Source organism: Ambystoma mexicanum, chromosome 13 (genome assembly GCF_040938575.1).
Source record: "Ambystoma mexicanum isolate Mex_15411 chromosome 13, UKY_AmexF1_1, whole genome shotgun sequence".
Lineage (NCBI taxonomy): Eukaryota > Metazoa > Chordata > Amphibia > Caudata > Ambystomatidae > Ambystoma > Ambystoma mexicanum.
Window position 1 is genome coordinate 445,474,192 of NC_090938.1, and position 15,023 is coordinate 445,489,214.

At 44.3% G+C, this 15,023-nt stretch overlaps 1 protein-coding gene across 1 annotated transcript in view; it reads left to right on the plus strand.

Moving 5' to 3' along the window:
- LOC138521324 (mucin-13-like) overlaps nt 1-15,023 on the plus strand; it is a 757,642-nt gene that overhangs the window by 370,377 nt on the left and 372,242 nt on the right. The window contains exon 5 of the mRNA XM_069634079.1: nt 8,080-8,138. Coding sequence (XP_069490180.1) covers nt 8,080-8,138 — 59 coding nt within the window. The remainder of the gene's footprint in view (nt 1-8,079; nt 8,139-15,023) is intronic.

Genomic DNA, 15,023 nt, shown 5'->3' on the forward strand with positions numbered 1-15,023 from the left:
TCCTGTGCCGCATGTGAGCAAATCCGTCAATGGCATCACTCATATGTATCTGTTTAACCTCCATAGGTCCAGGTGCCATTATCAACACATCACTAAGTCTCTTGCCTAAACATCTATTTCACACATAGTTTTGAACTCTTTTTAAACAGGAGAAGAACATCTCATTTGTTGCAGTTGTACTCGTCAATGCAAGGAGCAGATGCAACAGGTTTAGGACCTCAGAAAATCCTTGTGATGAAGTAAGGAGATAGTGCCTGACAGAATGAATATCTGCCATATTCTTGTTAGATAAAAATCCTCTTGCAGTGTCAAGCTCCGATTGTAATTTAACGCAATTTACTTGGGCCCCTAGGTAGTGCTCAGCAAGAACATTTGCAGATGAGGAGTCCAAGAAATGTGTAGCCCTTGGATTGAACATGCCAGCAGCCTAGATAAGCCCCATGTTATCTGTAAAACGAGCATCCAACTCACAAACCTATCTAAGGTGGAGATAAACACCTCGATTTTTATTTAATGGTTCAGTCTGTGGCATTCTATTCTCAGAGTTTTCATTATGGCCAGGCCGTTTCCCAACAGTAGTAATAACACAGTATTCTGTTAATTTGTTGCTCAGTTGGTGCTGTGCTGCCTTAATGCTAAAGCTCTTTGTTGTGGTCTTCAAATGTTTCAATACATTTTCCTGCCAATTCCGTTGCCTCATTGACGATTTGCATCCAATGGTATTCTTGTCAAATGTTGACAAGTTCAGTTCTTGTCATTTGAATAAGTTGACACGCATTTCATATAACACATTAACCTTTCAGAGAATCACTTCCATACTTAGCAAAGTTATCAAAAACTCAAAGCTCTGAATGTTTCGGAGAACTCTCCGACTTCTGAAGTAGACTGCTTGTCAGAGTGTTGTGATTCTATTGCATTGCGAACAACAGCAACGGTCTCAAATCGAACCTGTATTTTTCTAACACCATCGTACCAATAAAACAATCTAGTGCCAGCAAGTCTTTCTAAATTATATACTTGCAGACCACTTCCTTTTTGAGCTTTTACAAAGAGTCTGTGTTGAACAGAACTTTGTGAAAGGAATGCATAAACAGCCTGCAAAGTTGAGAATAAATCGTTTACTGTTTGTATATTAGTGATAGTTTGCACAAACACAAGGTTCAGACGATGTACACGCCAGTGAATATAAATAGCCTTTGGAGCAATTTGTTTGGTTTTGGCTTGCACGCATTGAAGCAGCCACTCATAACTGATGCCCCACCACGGCACTGTTCCACGCAGTTCTTCCCATCAAGGCCAGCTTTACGTACAGAATCGTCAATGGATGCAGCTAGACTTGAGGCATTCCATGGCTTGTTCCTGAATGTTCCCATCTTTTTCTACAAACATAATCACAAAGCTCAACTGTTCTTTACAGTGGTCGAAGTGTACGAAAAGAAGTAGTGGAACTATGTTCCCTACTGGCCTGCACCGCTCCCCACAAATCCCATCGCCATGCCCCCTCCCATGCACAATACAAACCCCCAAACACATGTGACTGCTGTTTAATGGAACGTCCAGTGCAGTGCACTGAAAGTGCAAGTTTCAACTTCTTCTTACACTTTTATTTCAAAACGAAACTATTCCGAAACAGTTTCTTTTTAAAATAAAAGTATAGGAACAGTAAAACTTAATTAAAAGAAGTATAGGAGAACCGCTTCCGCCCACTTCAAGCACTGGTTCTTTATGTGAAATGTCTTCGGTTTTATCAACTAACACTGCAAAATGCTTTGTCTTTTTCCTAATAATATTCTCAAGTACAAGATGTAACATAACTGAGATCATGTCTTTTTGATACTCGGAAGATGTGTAGTACCCAAATCTTCTAGCCATTTTGTCATTTTATGATGTTCATTATTATCAGATATCATATCTAATATTTCAGCCCTCATTGTGGAAATGTTGTAATTTGTCTGCAAGCCCTTGAGAACCCAAGAGACATACAACCTTTAGTAACTGCTGCACATGCTGACGATTCTCTTCAATCTCTGCACCCCTTACTATCCTGGAAACAATGGACTGTTGAGGGTCTGTAGTATGTTGTACATGCTTAAAGTCTGTCCAAGCTACAAGCTACAACTGAAGATTTATGCTTATCAGACTCTGAGTGTTTCTTTAAAACACAACCTGTCTTTTGCCATTTACTGACGCCAATGCCAACAATTGGAACATTGCCACGCTCATGCCCCCCTCCTCCTGAAGTAGCACCAACATTTCTGCATGCAAAGCAGTGAACTTTATCTTTCAGAACAGAATGCTCCAGCCAAGGATCTTTTTTGTAGTCGCCATTTAACGTATGGCAACAAGTTACAGGGTATGTAGGAATTTTGGGCTGTACAGGGGTCACTGCATTGATTTGGTGACAGATCAGTCACCACACTGTCATCTACATTGGGTGCTACAGATCTTCTCTGAATGCCCTGCTCAGCTTCACGCTTCTGCATACTCTCATCAGTCTGCAACCAAGAGCTGCCTGTGCTCTACCCAAGGAAAGCACTGTCGGTAAAACAATCAACAGAGGAGCGATCCTTACACATGCCAACATGGGAAGAACAATCCTCAATATCAGGATGGAAAGAGAATTCATTGTTATCCAGCAAGGATGAAATATTGCTTAGGTCAGCATCACGTGAAAACATCACGACAATGTCTGCATGTGAAAAAGAGAGTTAAGTGCCCACTACAAATGAAGGAGGTGCAATGCCAGCCACGGAAGAAGGAGCTCCAGGCAAAGTGTCAGCATGTGGAGATCTCAGACCAATGTCAGCACATGTAGATATTTATGCAATGTCTGCACCCGTAGAAGCAGCACTGCTGCCAGCAGTTGATGTGCTCTCCGTTGGTTGGACAACATGTGAAGCTGTGTTTGCACCACCACTCTCTGTATCATCAGAAGATGACCTCTTTCGCTTGTTTGTGTCAGAGCCTGTAGTATTGTCAGTTGTTCTTGGATTTTGAATAAATAGCTCAAGTATTGACCTCTGCTTTGGATGCTTGGGTTTTCTTGTAGGTGTAGACATGTCCTTACTTTTAGTACTGCTAAATCAGATGCTATTATTCAAGCAAATGATAGATTCCTGGGTGTCCCCTTCACTTGTTTTGTTCTTCACTCTTCTTTGGGAGACCACTTCTGCTGAATATCAAATAAGAGGAGACAAATCTGAAATGTATTGTTTTGACTGAGACTAACCTATAACTATAGATATAGATATGTATATATTAGTGATAATGCAGCATATCACACATGTGTTTGCTTTACTGTCTAGCAATGGCAATAACCACATTAGAATAACGGTGGTGTATGATAGCTAACAGAAATCTGAAAATCCTGAATGTCAAAATGAAGCATCAATGATCTGACAGATAAGACAGCTTGTGACAAACAGGGTTCTGAGTTTTGTTAGAGAAGATAAGCAAAAGGGTATTCTGGATGGGCCTGCATACCGGCCATTATCTTACCTCCCTAGCTTCATGCATGTATGAAACATTCTTTAACCGCAAGGACATATTTATGTTTCAACAGTATATACCTAAGCAGTGCTTTCAAGTATTTTTCTGTTTGTAGCTTACTTTTAGGCCAGTCCTATCTTATTTATTTCATTCATAAAGCGCACAAGCAACCCGGAGGCATTGAGGCGCTGTTACAGGTACATGTCAGACAGGTTTAGCTTGTCATGCAGTTATCATGAGATACATCAGTAATGCAGACTCAACCAAGAACAACATTATTGCGTAGCAGTATGGTCATGCATGTTATTGTCGATGTACAATTGACAGATATAGGTCTTTATTATGCGAAGAGCTATGTTTTGAGTGCTTTGCGGAATAGCCAGTAAGATATTTCAGCTCTGAGGGAGGGAGGTAGGGAGGTCGTTCCACAGTTTTGCAGCAATGTATGGGAAGCTGGAACCTCCGGCTTTGCATCTCTTGATATTGGGCACGATTAGGTGGTCAGTGTAAAGGGACCTTGTGGGTCTGGTGGTAGGCACATTGGAGATTCTGTAGGTGAGGTACGGGGGAGCTGTGTTGATAGGCATTTGAGAGGGTTTTAAATTGGATGCACTCCTGCATGGGAGCCAGTGTGCATCTCTTCTATCTTGAGAGATGTGATCTCTTTTTGGGATGTGGAGAGCTTCTCTCAAGGCATTGTTTTGTACCTCTTGTAGTCTTTGTATATTACTTGTGGATAGAACATTACGGTAGTCAATCTTGGTGCCAATGATTGCGCGAGCAATAGTGAGACATTTTTCTTTGGTGAGGAAGGGTCTGGCTGCGTTCAGGACCTTGGTGGAGTAGGCGGCTGAAGAGGCGCTTACTTGTCTTGACATGCTAAGAGAGGCATCAAGGTACACTCCTAAGGCTTTCACTGTTGATGAGACGGGAATTGTGCAGTTATCTATCTTGAAGACAGAGTACTGTTTGTCCAGGGACATCCGGGCATTTTGAGAGCCTACAATTAGAATTTCCATTTTATAACTGTTAAGACAGAGGTGGTTGGCTGCCACCCATGCCTGCATGGTAGAGTAAATATTGTTGAGGGTGGTGGAGTCGGCTGTGTAGTTGCCTGATAGGGGAATCAGGATTTGTGTATCATCGGCATAATTTGTGTAGGCTATGCCTAATGAATCAACGATTTTGAAGAATGGCCCGGTGAAAATATTGTACAGGGTTGGAGCAGTGCAGGACCCTTGTGGTACGCCACAGGGGATTGGAGATGGTGAAGAGTGTGCGGTGTTTGAGAAGACCCTCAAGACCCTCCCTTCCAGAAAGGATGCAATCCAAGCAGTGGCAGGTGGGGAGAGGTTGGCGTGGGTGGTGAGGTATTGACATAGAATTTGGTTGTTGACAAAGTCGAAGGCCGCGGTTTTTTAAATCGAGAAAGGCGGATTCTGTTCCGTGGCTTGGGCGGAAACCTGATTGACGCATCCCTAAGATTTGGTTGTCTTCCAGAAAATGTAGGATTTACAGATAGGCTGCACGTTCTTCGTTTTTTAGTAAGAAGTGAACTGTGGAAATAGGCCTATAGTTTGATGCAATGTTGGGGTTAAGGGTGTTTTTTTTAGGAGAGGGAGGACCCAGGCTTTTTTAAGGCTGGCTGGAACAATACTCTTAGCAAAAGATGCATTTATGATTGCAGTTATGACTGGGGCAAACATATCGGCACACTCTTTATTGAGAGTAGATGGGCAGATGTCGCCTTTGCAGTTAGTGGGCGTTAGGCTTTTTATCAGTTTGAGGATTCCTGATTTGAAAAGGAGGTTTGATCGAGGTCTGCCTAGCGAGTGGAGTGATGGCAGGGACGTGACGTGCTTGTAAAAAGTGGTAAAAACACAGTCCTGAAATCGCACATTTTAGAGAGAGAACTTGAAACTTGCGCAGATAATATAAGTAACCAATCTGTCAATAAAGTGGAGCAAAAAGAGTAAGAATCTAGCTTTATTTTTCCATCCTGATTGGAAGCCTTCTACTATCATCATGCAGATTAACGTAAGCCTAAAAGAAATGGCTCGAGATCTGAAAGGTGCAGTGCCACGACTCCTGGCAGGAGGCAGCTAGGCAAACACTCAGAGCTGTCCAGTTGTATCAAGGCAGAGTAACGGAAGTAAGGAACTCCTGAAGCAGGGCTGGAAAGTGTTCCTGGGGCAGCCACTCCAGAGCAGGGATCAGCCACGTGGAGTAGCGGTCATTTGGAACAGGTTCTGGAATGCCCCTTCTTTACAGATTCAATGTTGGACCCTTCCTACAGATTAGCCAAAGGGGGTGCTAGCTCCCTAGTGATGGCTCAGGTGGCCTACTGCAATAGGGTCATATGAATGCAAGTTGAATATCCCTACACTGGCTTTGGGGGGGCCTTGATGGTAACCTGTTTGAAGCAAGAGTCTCACCTATCTTCAGAAACCGCCCTCCCCACTATGCCCAGGCGAGGGGCTTTCATACGCCAACACACATCCAACCATTAGAAACAAGGCAGCCAAACTATGGGGCTCCAGGACCGCAAACCCCAAAACGAATCGAACGATCCCACCTTTTGTAACAAACTACAAACTGATCTCTTCATGACAGTGTTTTACTGGAGTCAAATGTGTGCTATAGTGAAGCAGCTCTAGCCAATGACAGTGCACATCATGTGGCTGTCTTCCTCTCTGTTGTTACTCATATCCGCTACTAAACACACACTTGCCTTGCAGTTTTCCCCTCTCTTGGAGTCAAGATGGACCAAGCTTTAATTTCCACTTTGCTATCCATTCTTTCTAAGAAACCCTCTAGGCACTTAGCTGGGGCATTTGTTCTATATAGCATTTCCCTGTATAACCGGTTCCATGTAATAATGTCCCCGCAATAATATCGCCATGCAAAAACATCGCCGAAAAATTGCTGTTTTTTGTGGGGACATTATTGCATGGAACATCCGGGGTACACCCCTGCAACCCCCAAACCTTTGTTTTTTCTTCATGGAGAGCGGGGGACACCCCCGCAACCCCCGCTGCCCCTGTCCCCATATATATGGTCACCCAAATAATATCGCCAGGACTTTTTCCCGGCGATATTATTTACGGCGACCATATATATGTGGATAATATTACCTGATACCACATAACCCTATGCTGAGCGAACACTCTAAAGGGGCCTATGGGTGGCAATCGCAGCAATACTAGAAGAAAGACTGTCTTAAAGGCGTATTGGTTGAGTTGGAGCAGTTGTTTCATCCTGTGCTTTTAATGTTCAATGCACACTAATCTGCTGATCCAGGTTTACTACAGACGGCACATGTATGACCAACGACCCTCCATAGTACATGTGCTGCTAGCCGAACCCTGCACTTAGTCCCTTACACACCATCTTGCTATACCTCGCTGGAGGGACATTGTATTGAAGGCTATAACAGCTCTTTAGAGGAGCCCATATAGGAAGGGATCCTGGGTAAAGGGTGCACTGTTATAGCAATAAACAACCGTTCTACGGCTGAACCGGGGCTAACGGCCCAGGGCTCAATTCATAAGTCCTAGTCGAGTCCTCCTGAAGCAGTCGTGAGAATGGTTGTTTATTGCTATTATAAGTGGTTTCTTTTCTTTTTTGTCTTTTATTTTAGCATCTGGAGTCAAACGTAAGAGCAATGTATTCCTCAGAAACAATGGGTAGTGGCGGGAGCAAGACCCATAGTTTCTAACACATACATCCTCACCTAACATGGCCGGCATGGAAATGGTGGGTATGGCTCCATGTGGAGTCCTGATTACAATTCCGTGGTAGCCATGGACAAGCAGTGAGACAAGGTGCCTCGCATTGATTCTGCAACGTCTAGAAACTGAGGTAAGTGGGAGCCTGGGGGGACGGCGGGTGTGGTGGGGGAAGACAGAGAGACAAGGGAAGTGGCGTGCAGCTGGATGGAAGATGGCTGGTGGATGTGTTTAGCATGTGGCTTGCTCCTAACCCAGGTTTGGATCTAGAGATACAGCCCAGGTTTGGCACAACCCACTTGGCTGATGGACCGGCCGATGGACCGGCCGATGTTACCTGTTCATAATGGCCGGTCTTCGCACATGGGCCCCTCTATCCAGAGGTCCAGGGTCTGTTGAGCTTTTATTCCCAGCCCACACAACACAGAGAGACCTCTCTACGAGAAATGGAGATTGTATCTGTAGCTATCCCCATCATTTGTATTTGTCATTCTAGCCCCAGAAACGACGTAAGATTCTTTCTTGCAGACTATTGTGTCCTCTGTACTCCCATTTGGCTTGTGTCTTCTGTATGTGCACTGGTGTTTGTTGTCTTTTGTGTGCAGCAGCCGATTAGGGAAATTTAATGTAATCCAAACCTTTGTTTTGGGTTCTACCAGGAGTGGATTTACCCAGCTTCCCCCTACCAAGGCAGCAGTGTGGAGACTCTAGCTTTAAGAAAAGTAGAACTCGGGTTGAAGAGTCCGCCCCATGATGCAAATGTGTGGCCAACGTTCTCTGTCTGGCTATATTTATCAAACAATTAATTAAACATGCTGCAGTTGCCAGCACCTAATCGTCCTCTCTTTGTTTCTCTTTTCAGTTAAATAAAATTCTGGAGAATGAAAGAGGCTACATTGGGTCCACTGTAACTAAATTGTCGTAAGTAAAAATAATGAATCTTTCCTGTTGCCTAAAGAGGTCAACTACGAAAATGTTAGGTCGATTTTTACCAGTGATGTGTAGATGGGTTTTATTATTTGAAAACTGTTGTGAGAAATGGAGTGGATTCAACCAGTTAGACGGTGATGTGATGTGTGCTGATATCTGGAGCAGAGCCCATGTCTTCTACGTTAAATCACGTGAACCTTCTTAAAATGTATAATTTTTTAATACTTGATTGAAGGTTTCCAGGTGGCAGGGATTTGGAACCTTTTGCTCTGCAGATGTTTGGGACTACAGCTCCCATGATCAGTCCTAGCCAGCAGATGCAATGGTAGGTGTAGTCTGTGAAACCTAGAGAGACACAGGTTTCAGACCCCCCATTTACAGGACCAATGCAGAGCTGACCCCTCCATGGGACTTGATGCAGAGACACCTCAATTTGAACTCCGAAACTCCTATTTGACCCAAAGCTTTGACTTGAATGCAGATGAGGAGATGTTACAGGTGCATGGAGATGACTGGACTGTGGATAGGCCAGTCCTTCACGCTGCAATGTAAGCTAGCATTCAAATTGCTTGTGAACATTGTGACATTTCCATCTGGGAATAAAAGTAGGCGTAATAAGATGCAAGTGGCTTTATTTTGTTAAACGCTTCGCCCGTGCATCACTGTCACTACTTACCAAGTTCGATAACACTAAACTCTATTACAATGCCTCGCGTGCACAGGCTCCTGTATTTCTTCCCAGAATGCATTATCTCTGTTCCTAAACGGTTTCTTTTCCTTAAAACATCGCTTATAAACCGCTTTATTTGGAGCAATGAAAACCGTCATGTCGCCCACTTAAATATCCAACAGCAGTACTAGAAAGGGTTTCATAGCTTGAGACACATCTAAAACACGTTTCTGTTGCTCCAGTTCAGGTAAAAAGCGATACCTGACAACAGCAAGTTGATGCAAGGAAACTCTTTTTTTTTGTCTGAGCGCATCGCATAACTTTGAAGCTAAGCTACTGAAATGTCCATATGGGCATTTTTTTTAATTAAGAAAGAAATCGCCTTAAAACATGACATACTTTGGTTTGTATTTGCTGCTATTTTTTAAGTTTGGTGTCAAATCACAAACGGTCACTTTTAAAACTCCCTCGTGAGACAACCTCGTATTTTCTGAGGGATTTAATGCGTCACACCTACGGGCTGATTATTCAGTCACTGATATGGGTTTGGAGAGCCAAGAGGGGTCATTTTACCTTGACTTCGGTGTGGGTCATTATACTAAGCTAAAAGGACCCCTCCCGAAGTCTATTAAGTTCTTGGCACATAGTGGTAATAGCAATATAGGTTTTAGGGTTGTGGTAGTGAAGTAAAAAAAAGTTACTTTAATAGTGAACGAAGTACATAGATCAAGTGTGTTGTTAAATGAGATGTGATTTTCGTATGTAATATGTAAATAACAGAAGGTGGGGCATGTGGGAAGAGCTGCTTAATGAGTTCCGACCTATGAAGACTTCTGGGGGATTGACATAAAAGAGGGCAGAACAATTTGGGAGGAGCTGCTTAATGACATGCCACATTGGGGGACTTTGGGGGTATGTTGTTTCCATGTCTGCTTCTAAAGACTGAATGTTTGGAATGCAGTCAATATCAGTAGATATTAACTGCATTCCGAGCGTTGTGATTGACTCACAGGTGGTCAAATAAGATCTCCAAGTGCTAATTACATTTATTCAGGTCTGATTCTTCAAATTGTAAAACCCTATTCAGAAATCACTAGCTACTTGTCTTCCACTTTATTTGTTTCCGTTGCCATTTTTTCCAGTTTAGGGGAAGATTCCATACTGCAGCCCAACTACTGTGGATCGAATCTAGGCTAAATTACAATATATTATGAACATGTAATATGAAATGATAGGTTATTTATTACAAGCTTAATACCCAGAGGCTTCTAAGCACGAACCCAGGGATCGAACCTGTGGTGCTATGTGTCCAGCTTCCAAGGCGAGCACATTGCCCCTGAGCTATCCTCCCAAGACATATCTCAAATTCATAATAAATCAAAATATATGATATTTGCCAAATTGCAGTATGTGGCTGGGCTCATCAATCACGGGTTTCAGACCCTGCAAGTCCACACCTCAAAATCAAAGACAAGGGTTGTTGATTGGATGAACAAACCCCATCGCAACTGGAACTGTTGTAAGAGCCTGTCCTCATGATGTCTGACTAAATTGTACAGTTCCTTTTGTGAGTGCTAGAAAAAAGAAACCTCTATTTGCTCCCTTTGTATCAGCCTACCTGTGCCTCCCACACAGTCACAGGAGAATTGTAGGCCTTGTTTTTATTCAGCTGGAAGGTCAGTTCTGATTGATTCCACTCAAACCGGGTACTAGCAGGAGTTACCAAGCGGGCAATCAGAGAGTGTTCATTGTGTTGTCGCCATGACTTCAGCTAGCTTATGTGATACACCTGGCTTCTCCTTGAGCAGTTGCTCTGTCAATCCCTCTAGTTGGGGGTCACTGAGCACCTACGCAGTTTACAAGGTTCATGTTGCTGGGTGGTTAGTTTTGTCTGATGTTGCAATAAGACAAGCACTACGTCTCCCGCCTTGAACCTTCTCATTTGGGTTCCTCCGCTGTGCAATCTCTTCTGTTTCTCCAGCTCTCCTGCTTGGCAAGGTGTCTCATTATTCTTAACCGGTGCCGGGTAGCTAGTAGTTTACATTTCTGGCCTATTTCTCTGTACCGTGGTCTCCTTCCCATCATTAATTCAAAATGTCCAGACCATCATATGTTCCCTTCCATAAAACAGCTGGAAAGGAGAGTGATGTAGACGTTTGGTGTCTGTCTAGCAGCAAACAGGGTCCATGCTCACAGTTCATCCCAGTTTCTGGCATCCTCTGATACCAGTTTCCTGAAAAAGTAATTTAAAACCTGGTTTAAGTGCTCTATTAGCTAGTCAGTCTGAGGATGGTAAATGAAGGTGTGGGGTTCAATTCTTAACAGATTTAACTTGATCATGATTCGGGACATTAAGGGGGTTCTTGATCTGTGAGTATTTCCTTCGGGGAAGTCACCCGGGAGAAGTAGGTTACTGGGTGTTTAATCATACTCAGTGTGGAGTTAATCTTCCTGTGGAAGGCTTCCGGGCACAGAGCGCCATAATCTAAGATAAGTACAATGTAACAGTTCCCTGGCTTGAAGAAGCTCTGGCATCCCATGACATCCAAGCAATTTTGGGAAAAAGGTTCTTCAATAATGGGTTGGGTTTGTCGGGAAGCTCTCCCTGCATCATTACAGATTTATTTTATTTTTCATTTATAATGCACTTAATACCAGCAAGTGGTTTCTAAGTGCAGGATTTAGATTCAAACCTGTGTTGCGCTGTGTTGTCTTGCTTCCAAGACAAATGCATTGCCCCTGAGCAATCCATCCTCCCCAGATGGTTTTCTAGCAGACAGAGCACTTAAGGCAATATGTTTGGATTTGTTGTTGATGCACCTCAGGCCAGAAGAAGGTGCGAAGCACATGTTCCTTGATTTCTGGTGATCCCTCTGTGTCCTGCTAAGAGGCAGGATGGAGCATGGTGTAGGACAGCCCTTCCAAACTGGAGATACACCACCCCCTTCTAATTGTTGATGTCCGGATAGAACACACCTCTATTCTCCCTATTTAAGGCCCCCTAGGGTTCTGCCCTCCTTTGCAGGGTTGATGCATTGCAGAAGAGAACTCCAGCCAAGACACTGGTGTGGTTTGAGAGTCTGGGTTCCTTTCTGTCACCTCCTCTGGAAAATATGAGGAACCGTACCCCAGGTTTCCTCTCTGTCTTGTTCAAAAAAGGGGTTTCTGCTGTGTTGGCAGAAGTGTGCTGTTGGCCAATTAGTTGGGCGATAGGGGCCCTTCTGACACCAGGAACCTCACAGTCCCATGATAAAAAAGGATAACTTTAATCAATCCTCAGTCCTCTGAACTGATGACCCTGACCCCCACCTCTATGCTGTATCGATCTATCTACCTACTCAGACTTATGGTCAGGCCTCCATGTATCCTTTCTGCCCTCTCTGGCCTTGATATGATATGATATGGTATTTATAACACGCCTGTACACAAGTGTTTCTATGCCCCAATTTTCCTTTGACCTTTGTCCATCATGTCTGTAATATGTAAGTCCAATACTCTGGAGGCCAGGGTGGCATGGTTGGGTATACGAGCAATGGGTGTTGCACTCACTAGTCTCAATTTAGGGGTGGAATGACTTTCATTACAGTCTGGGAAAATCCCACTACTAACACCACGCAGCATACAAACGACTGGGCACAGAAAGGCCAATTCATAGGCTTTCATTGATATAGAAATTATCTGAATGGGGGAAAGCAACAGGTTAATACTGAAATAATAAAATAAACCCAGGTCTCTCACATTGGGTGTGAGAACATCTCACCTCCAAGTGGTGTTGTAGGTTTCTCAGGGATTCCTGGACCTTTGACATTCTCTCAGTCCATTGCATGTATCGCAGGGATTCCTAAAGCCAGGTGCTAGTTCTTGTTCTGCCAAGGTTCTCCAGATTAACCAGTCCACCAGGTTCATCAACTGGTTCTTCTGCCTCCAAAAAAGATGGAGCCAGGAATAATACCCTGAACTTACCAGTCCCTTACTTTGAGGGTGGGGTACCCTCATTCTAGAAATGTTGGGGGTATCAAACCTTTGTTCACCTTGACTCTTATTCTTCTGGCCTCCTTGCCTAGGTCTTGTTCCTACTGCCTTCTGGTCCTTCCTAAGGCCCAATTTGCCCTTGAACCTCCCTGTTCTGCCTGCATTAGTTATTGCTCACCTCCCTCACCTAAACTCCTCCCTTCACAATCTCCTCCTCAAGTCTTACCCCATCCTCGTACTCTCCTAACACCCCCTCGTCAGATCTCATTTGCTCCGCCTGCTTCTCTGCTTTTCTTTTTACCGCATCAGCCTCCGATATTATTTCCTCCTCCTGGTCCTCTGTGCCTCCTTTCCCCACCTCGTCCACAGATCTCATTCACTTGTACTACTCTACTCCTCCTTTGGCCACTTCCTCTTCAGCTATTGCTTCTCTTCTCTTCCCACCTCACCCTTTACTATCTCTAACTTTTTTTTCTCCAGCACCTCCTCAAAGAATCTCATATAACCGCGGGTGTTGATAAGTCTGGAAAAGAAGTGTGGCTAAGCTAATGTCGGGACTCTGGGCTACCAAGCCTTTTGGCTAGCCTGAGCTTCTATCCGGGGCTACAACCAAAAGACCAATGGCTATAGCCCCCTCGCACCCACACCCTAGCAACACCTCTGCATATCACTCTCTAAGACCCTTCATCCACCTACCAGAACCTTCTTCAAGAACTGGCTCTGGCTGGCTAGGCTATGCAGCACGTATAGTGCTCTGTCCAGCTTGGGTTCTTCGTGCGTAGCTGCAATGGATTTTGGTAAATGGGGCAAGGCTGGCATTGGCTGCTGCCGTTGGGAACACTTGTCCTCATTTTGGGTGCAGGGGGGCAAATCAAACCTTCATTTGGCTTATCCCCATCGTGGATCGATGTGCACCTTCTCGTCTCCTCTTTATGGCTGCCTGTGCGGGGCAGTGTGGGATGGAAACCCTCCTGGAAAGTTAAAATACTCTGAATGTATAGGAACTGATGGCAAGCAGTTAATTTGCAACATTATACCGTTGGTCAGGGAATCTACTACAGGGAACTATGACGGGCAAGTCCACGGTTGAGAACCCACATATTTGCAAGTTTGAATCCACTGCCTTTGTTTCTGAGCTCACATACTGTCCCAAAACCCGCACCACTGCATCACGCACAGTCCTCTGTTGCTCTGAGGGTCTTGTAGGGTCTCCGAGATAAGTGTTCTCGTGCGGTCTCTTTAAGTAAAACAGTATCAGAACAAATGTTATTATTGGTAAATGAATTTAACTCTCTCTGTGAAGCAGAATATCTCTCTGTTTTGGTTATGACATAATTACTTATCACTAGTAGTAAACATGCAGAGCTACTGTAAAACAATACCGCTGGACAGAAAGTATGCGTTAATTGCAGAGGCGCTAATAGGAACCCAGTAGCATACACTACTCTTGAGTGTGTGGTGACTGTCCACACTCGTTTCTTGTTTTTACCCTTTTTGATCGAGGCTGGTGCAATCATTTTATTTGCCATACGCAAAGAGGCATTTTGCCACCATGGCCCCTTTGATGGTGGGTGAATGTGGGCATAGTGCCGCTTCCAAGGGCGATCTGGAAGCCCCTGCTAGATTGTCCATATGCATCTGGCTGTCTAGAATACCAGCCATTAAATTAGAATCGCACTATCCAGGCGCGTTGTTCCAGCAGTTCAGAGTTGCAAGAACCCCAGCCACGATTTCCCTTTTTGTAAATTGCGCAATTACTGCTTGGCTGACTGGATAAGCAGCCGGTTTGGCTGACTTCCCTGTCCTGGAGTCTGCAGGGCCAGGAGCCAGAATCAACAGCAAATTAGGAAGATTTCCTTTCAGGCCATAGGGACTGCCACTGCTCCACCTGCAGTCCAGCAGCGTGGGGATGTCCTACAAGCCACTCCACAATTGCTCTAATCTGAAAAAATGCACACCCCGCAAACCTCATTTAATGTTACCACCTGCACGTCTCTCTCTCTCAAACCCAACATACAATTTTCTAAGGACACATACTAATATAATTAGGCACTTATATAGCACTACGAGCCCTCAGGTATCTGAGCGCTGCTTATTATTACCCACGGTGTGTGGTGCTCATTTATCGACCTCGGAAGGATGAAAGGCTGAGTTTGGCCCTGCCGGGATTCGAACCTGCGTTAGCAGATTCTGCAGGATGTCAAAGCGAGCGCTCTACTCGGTGTGCCACTTGA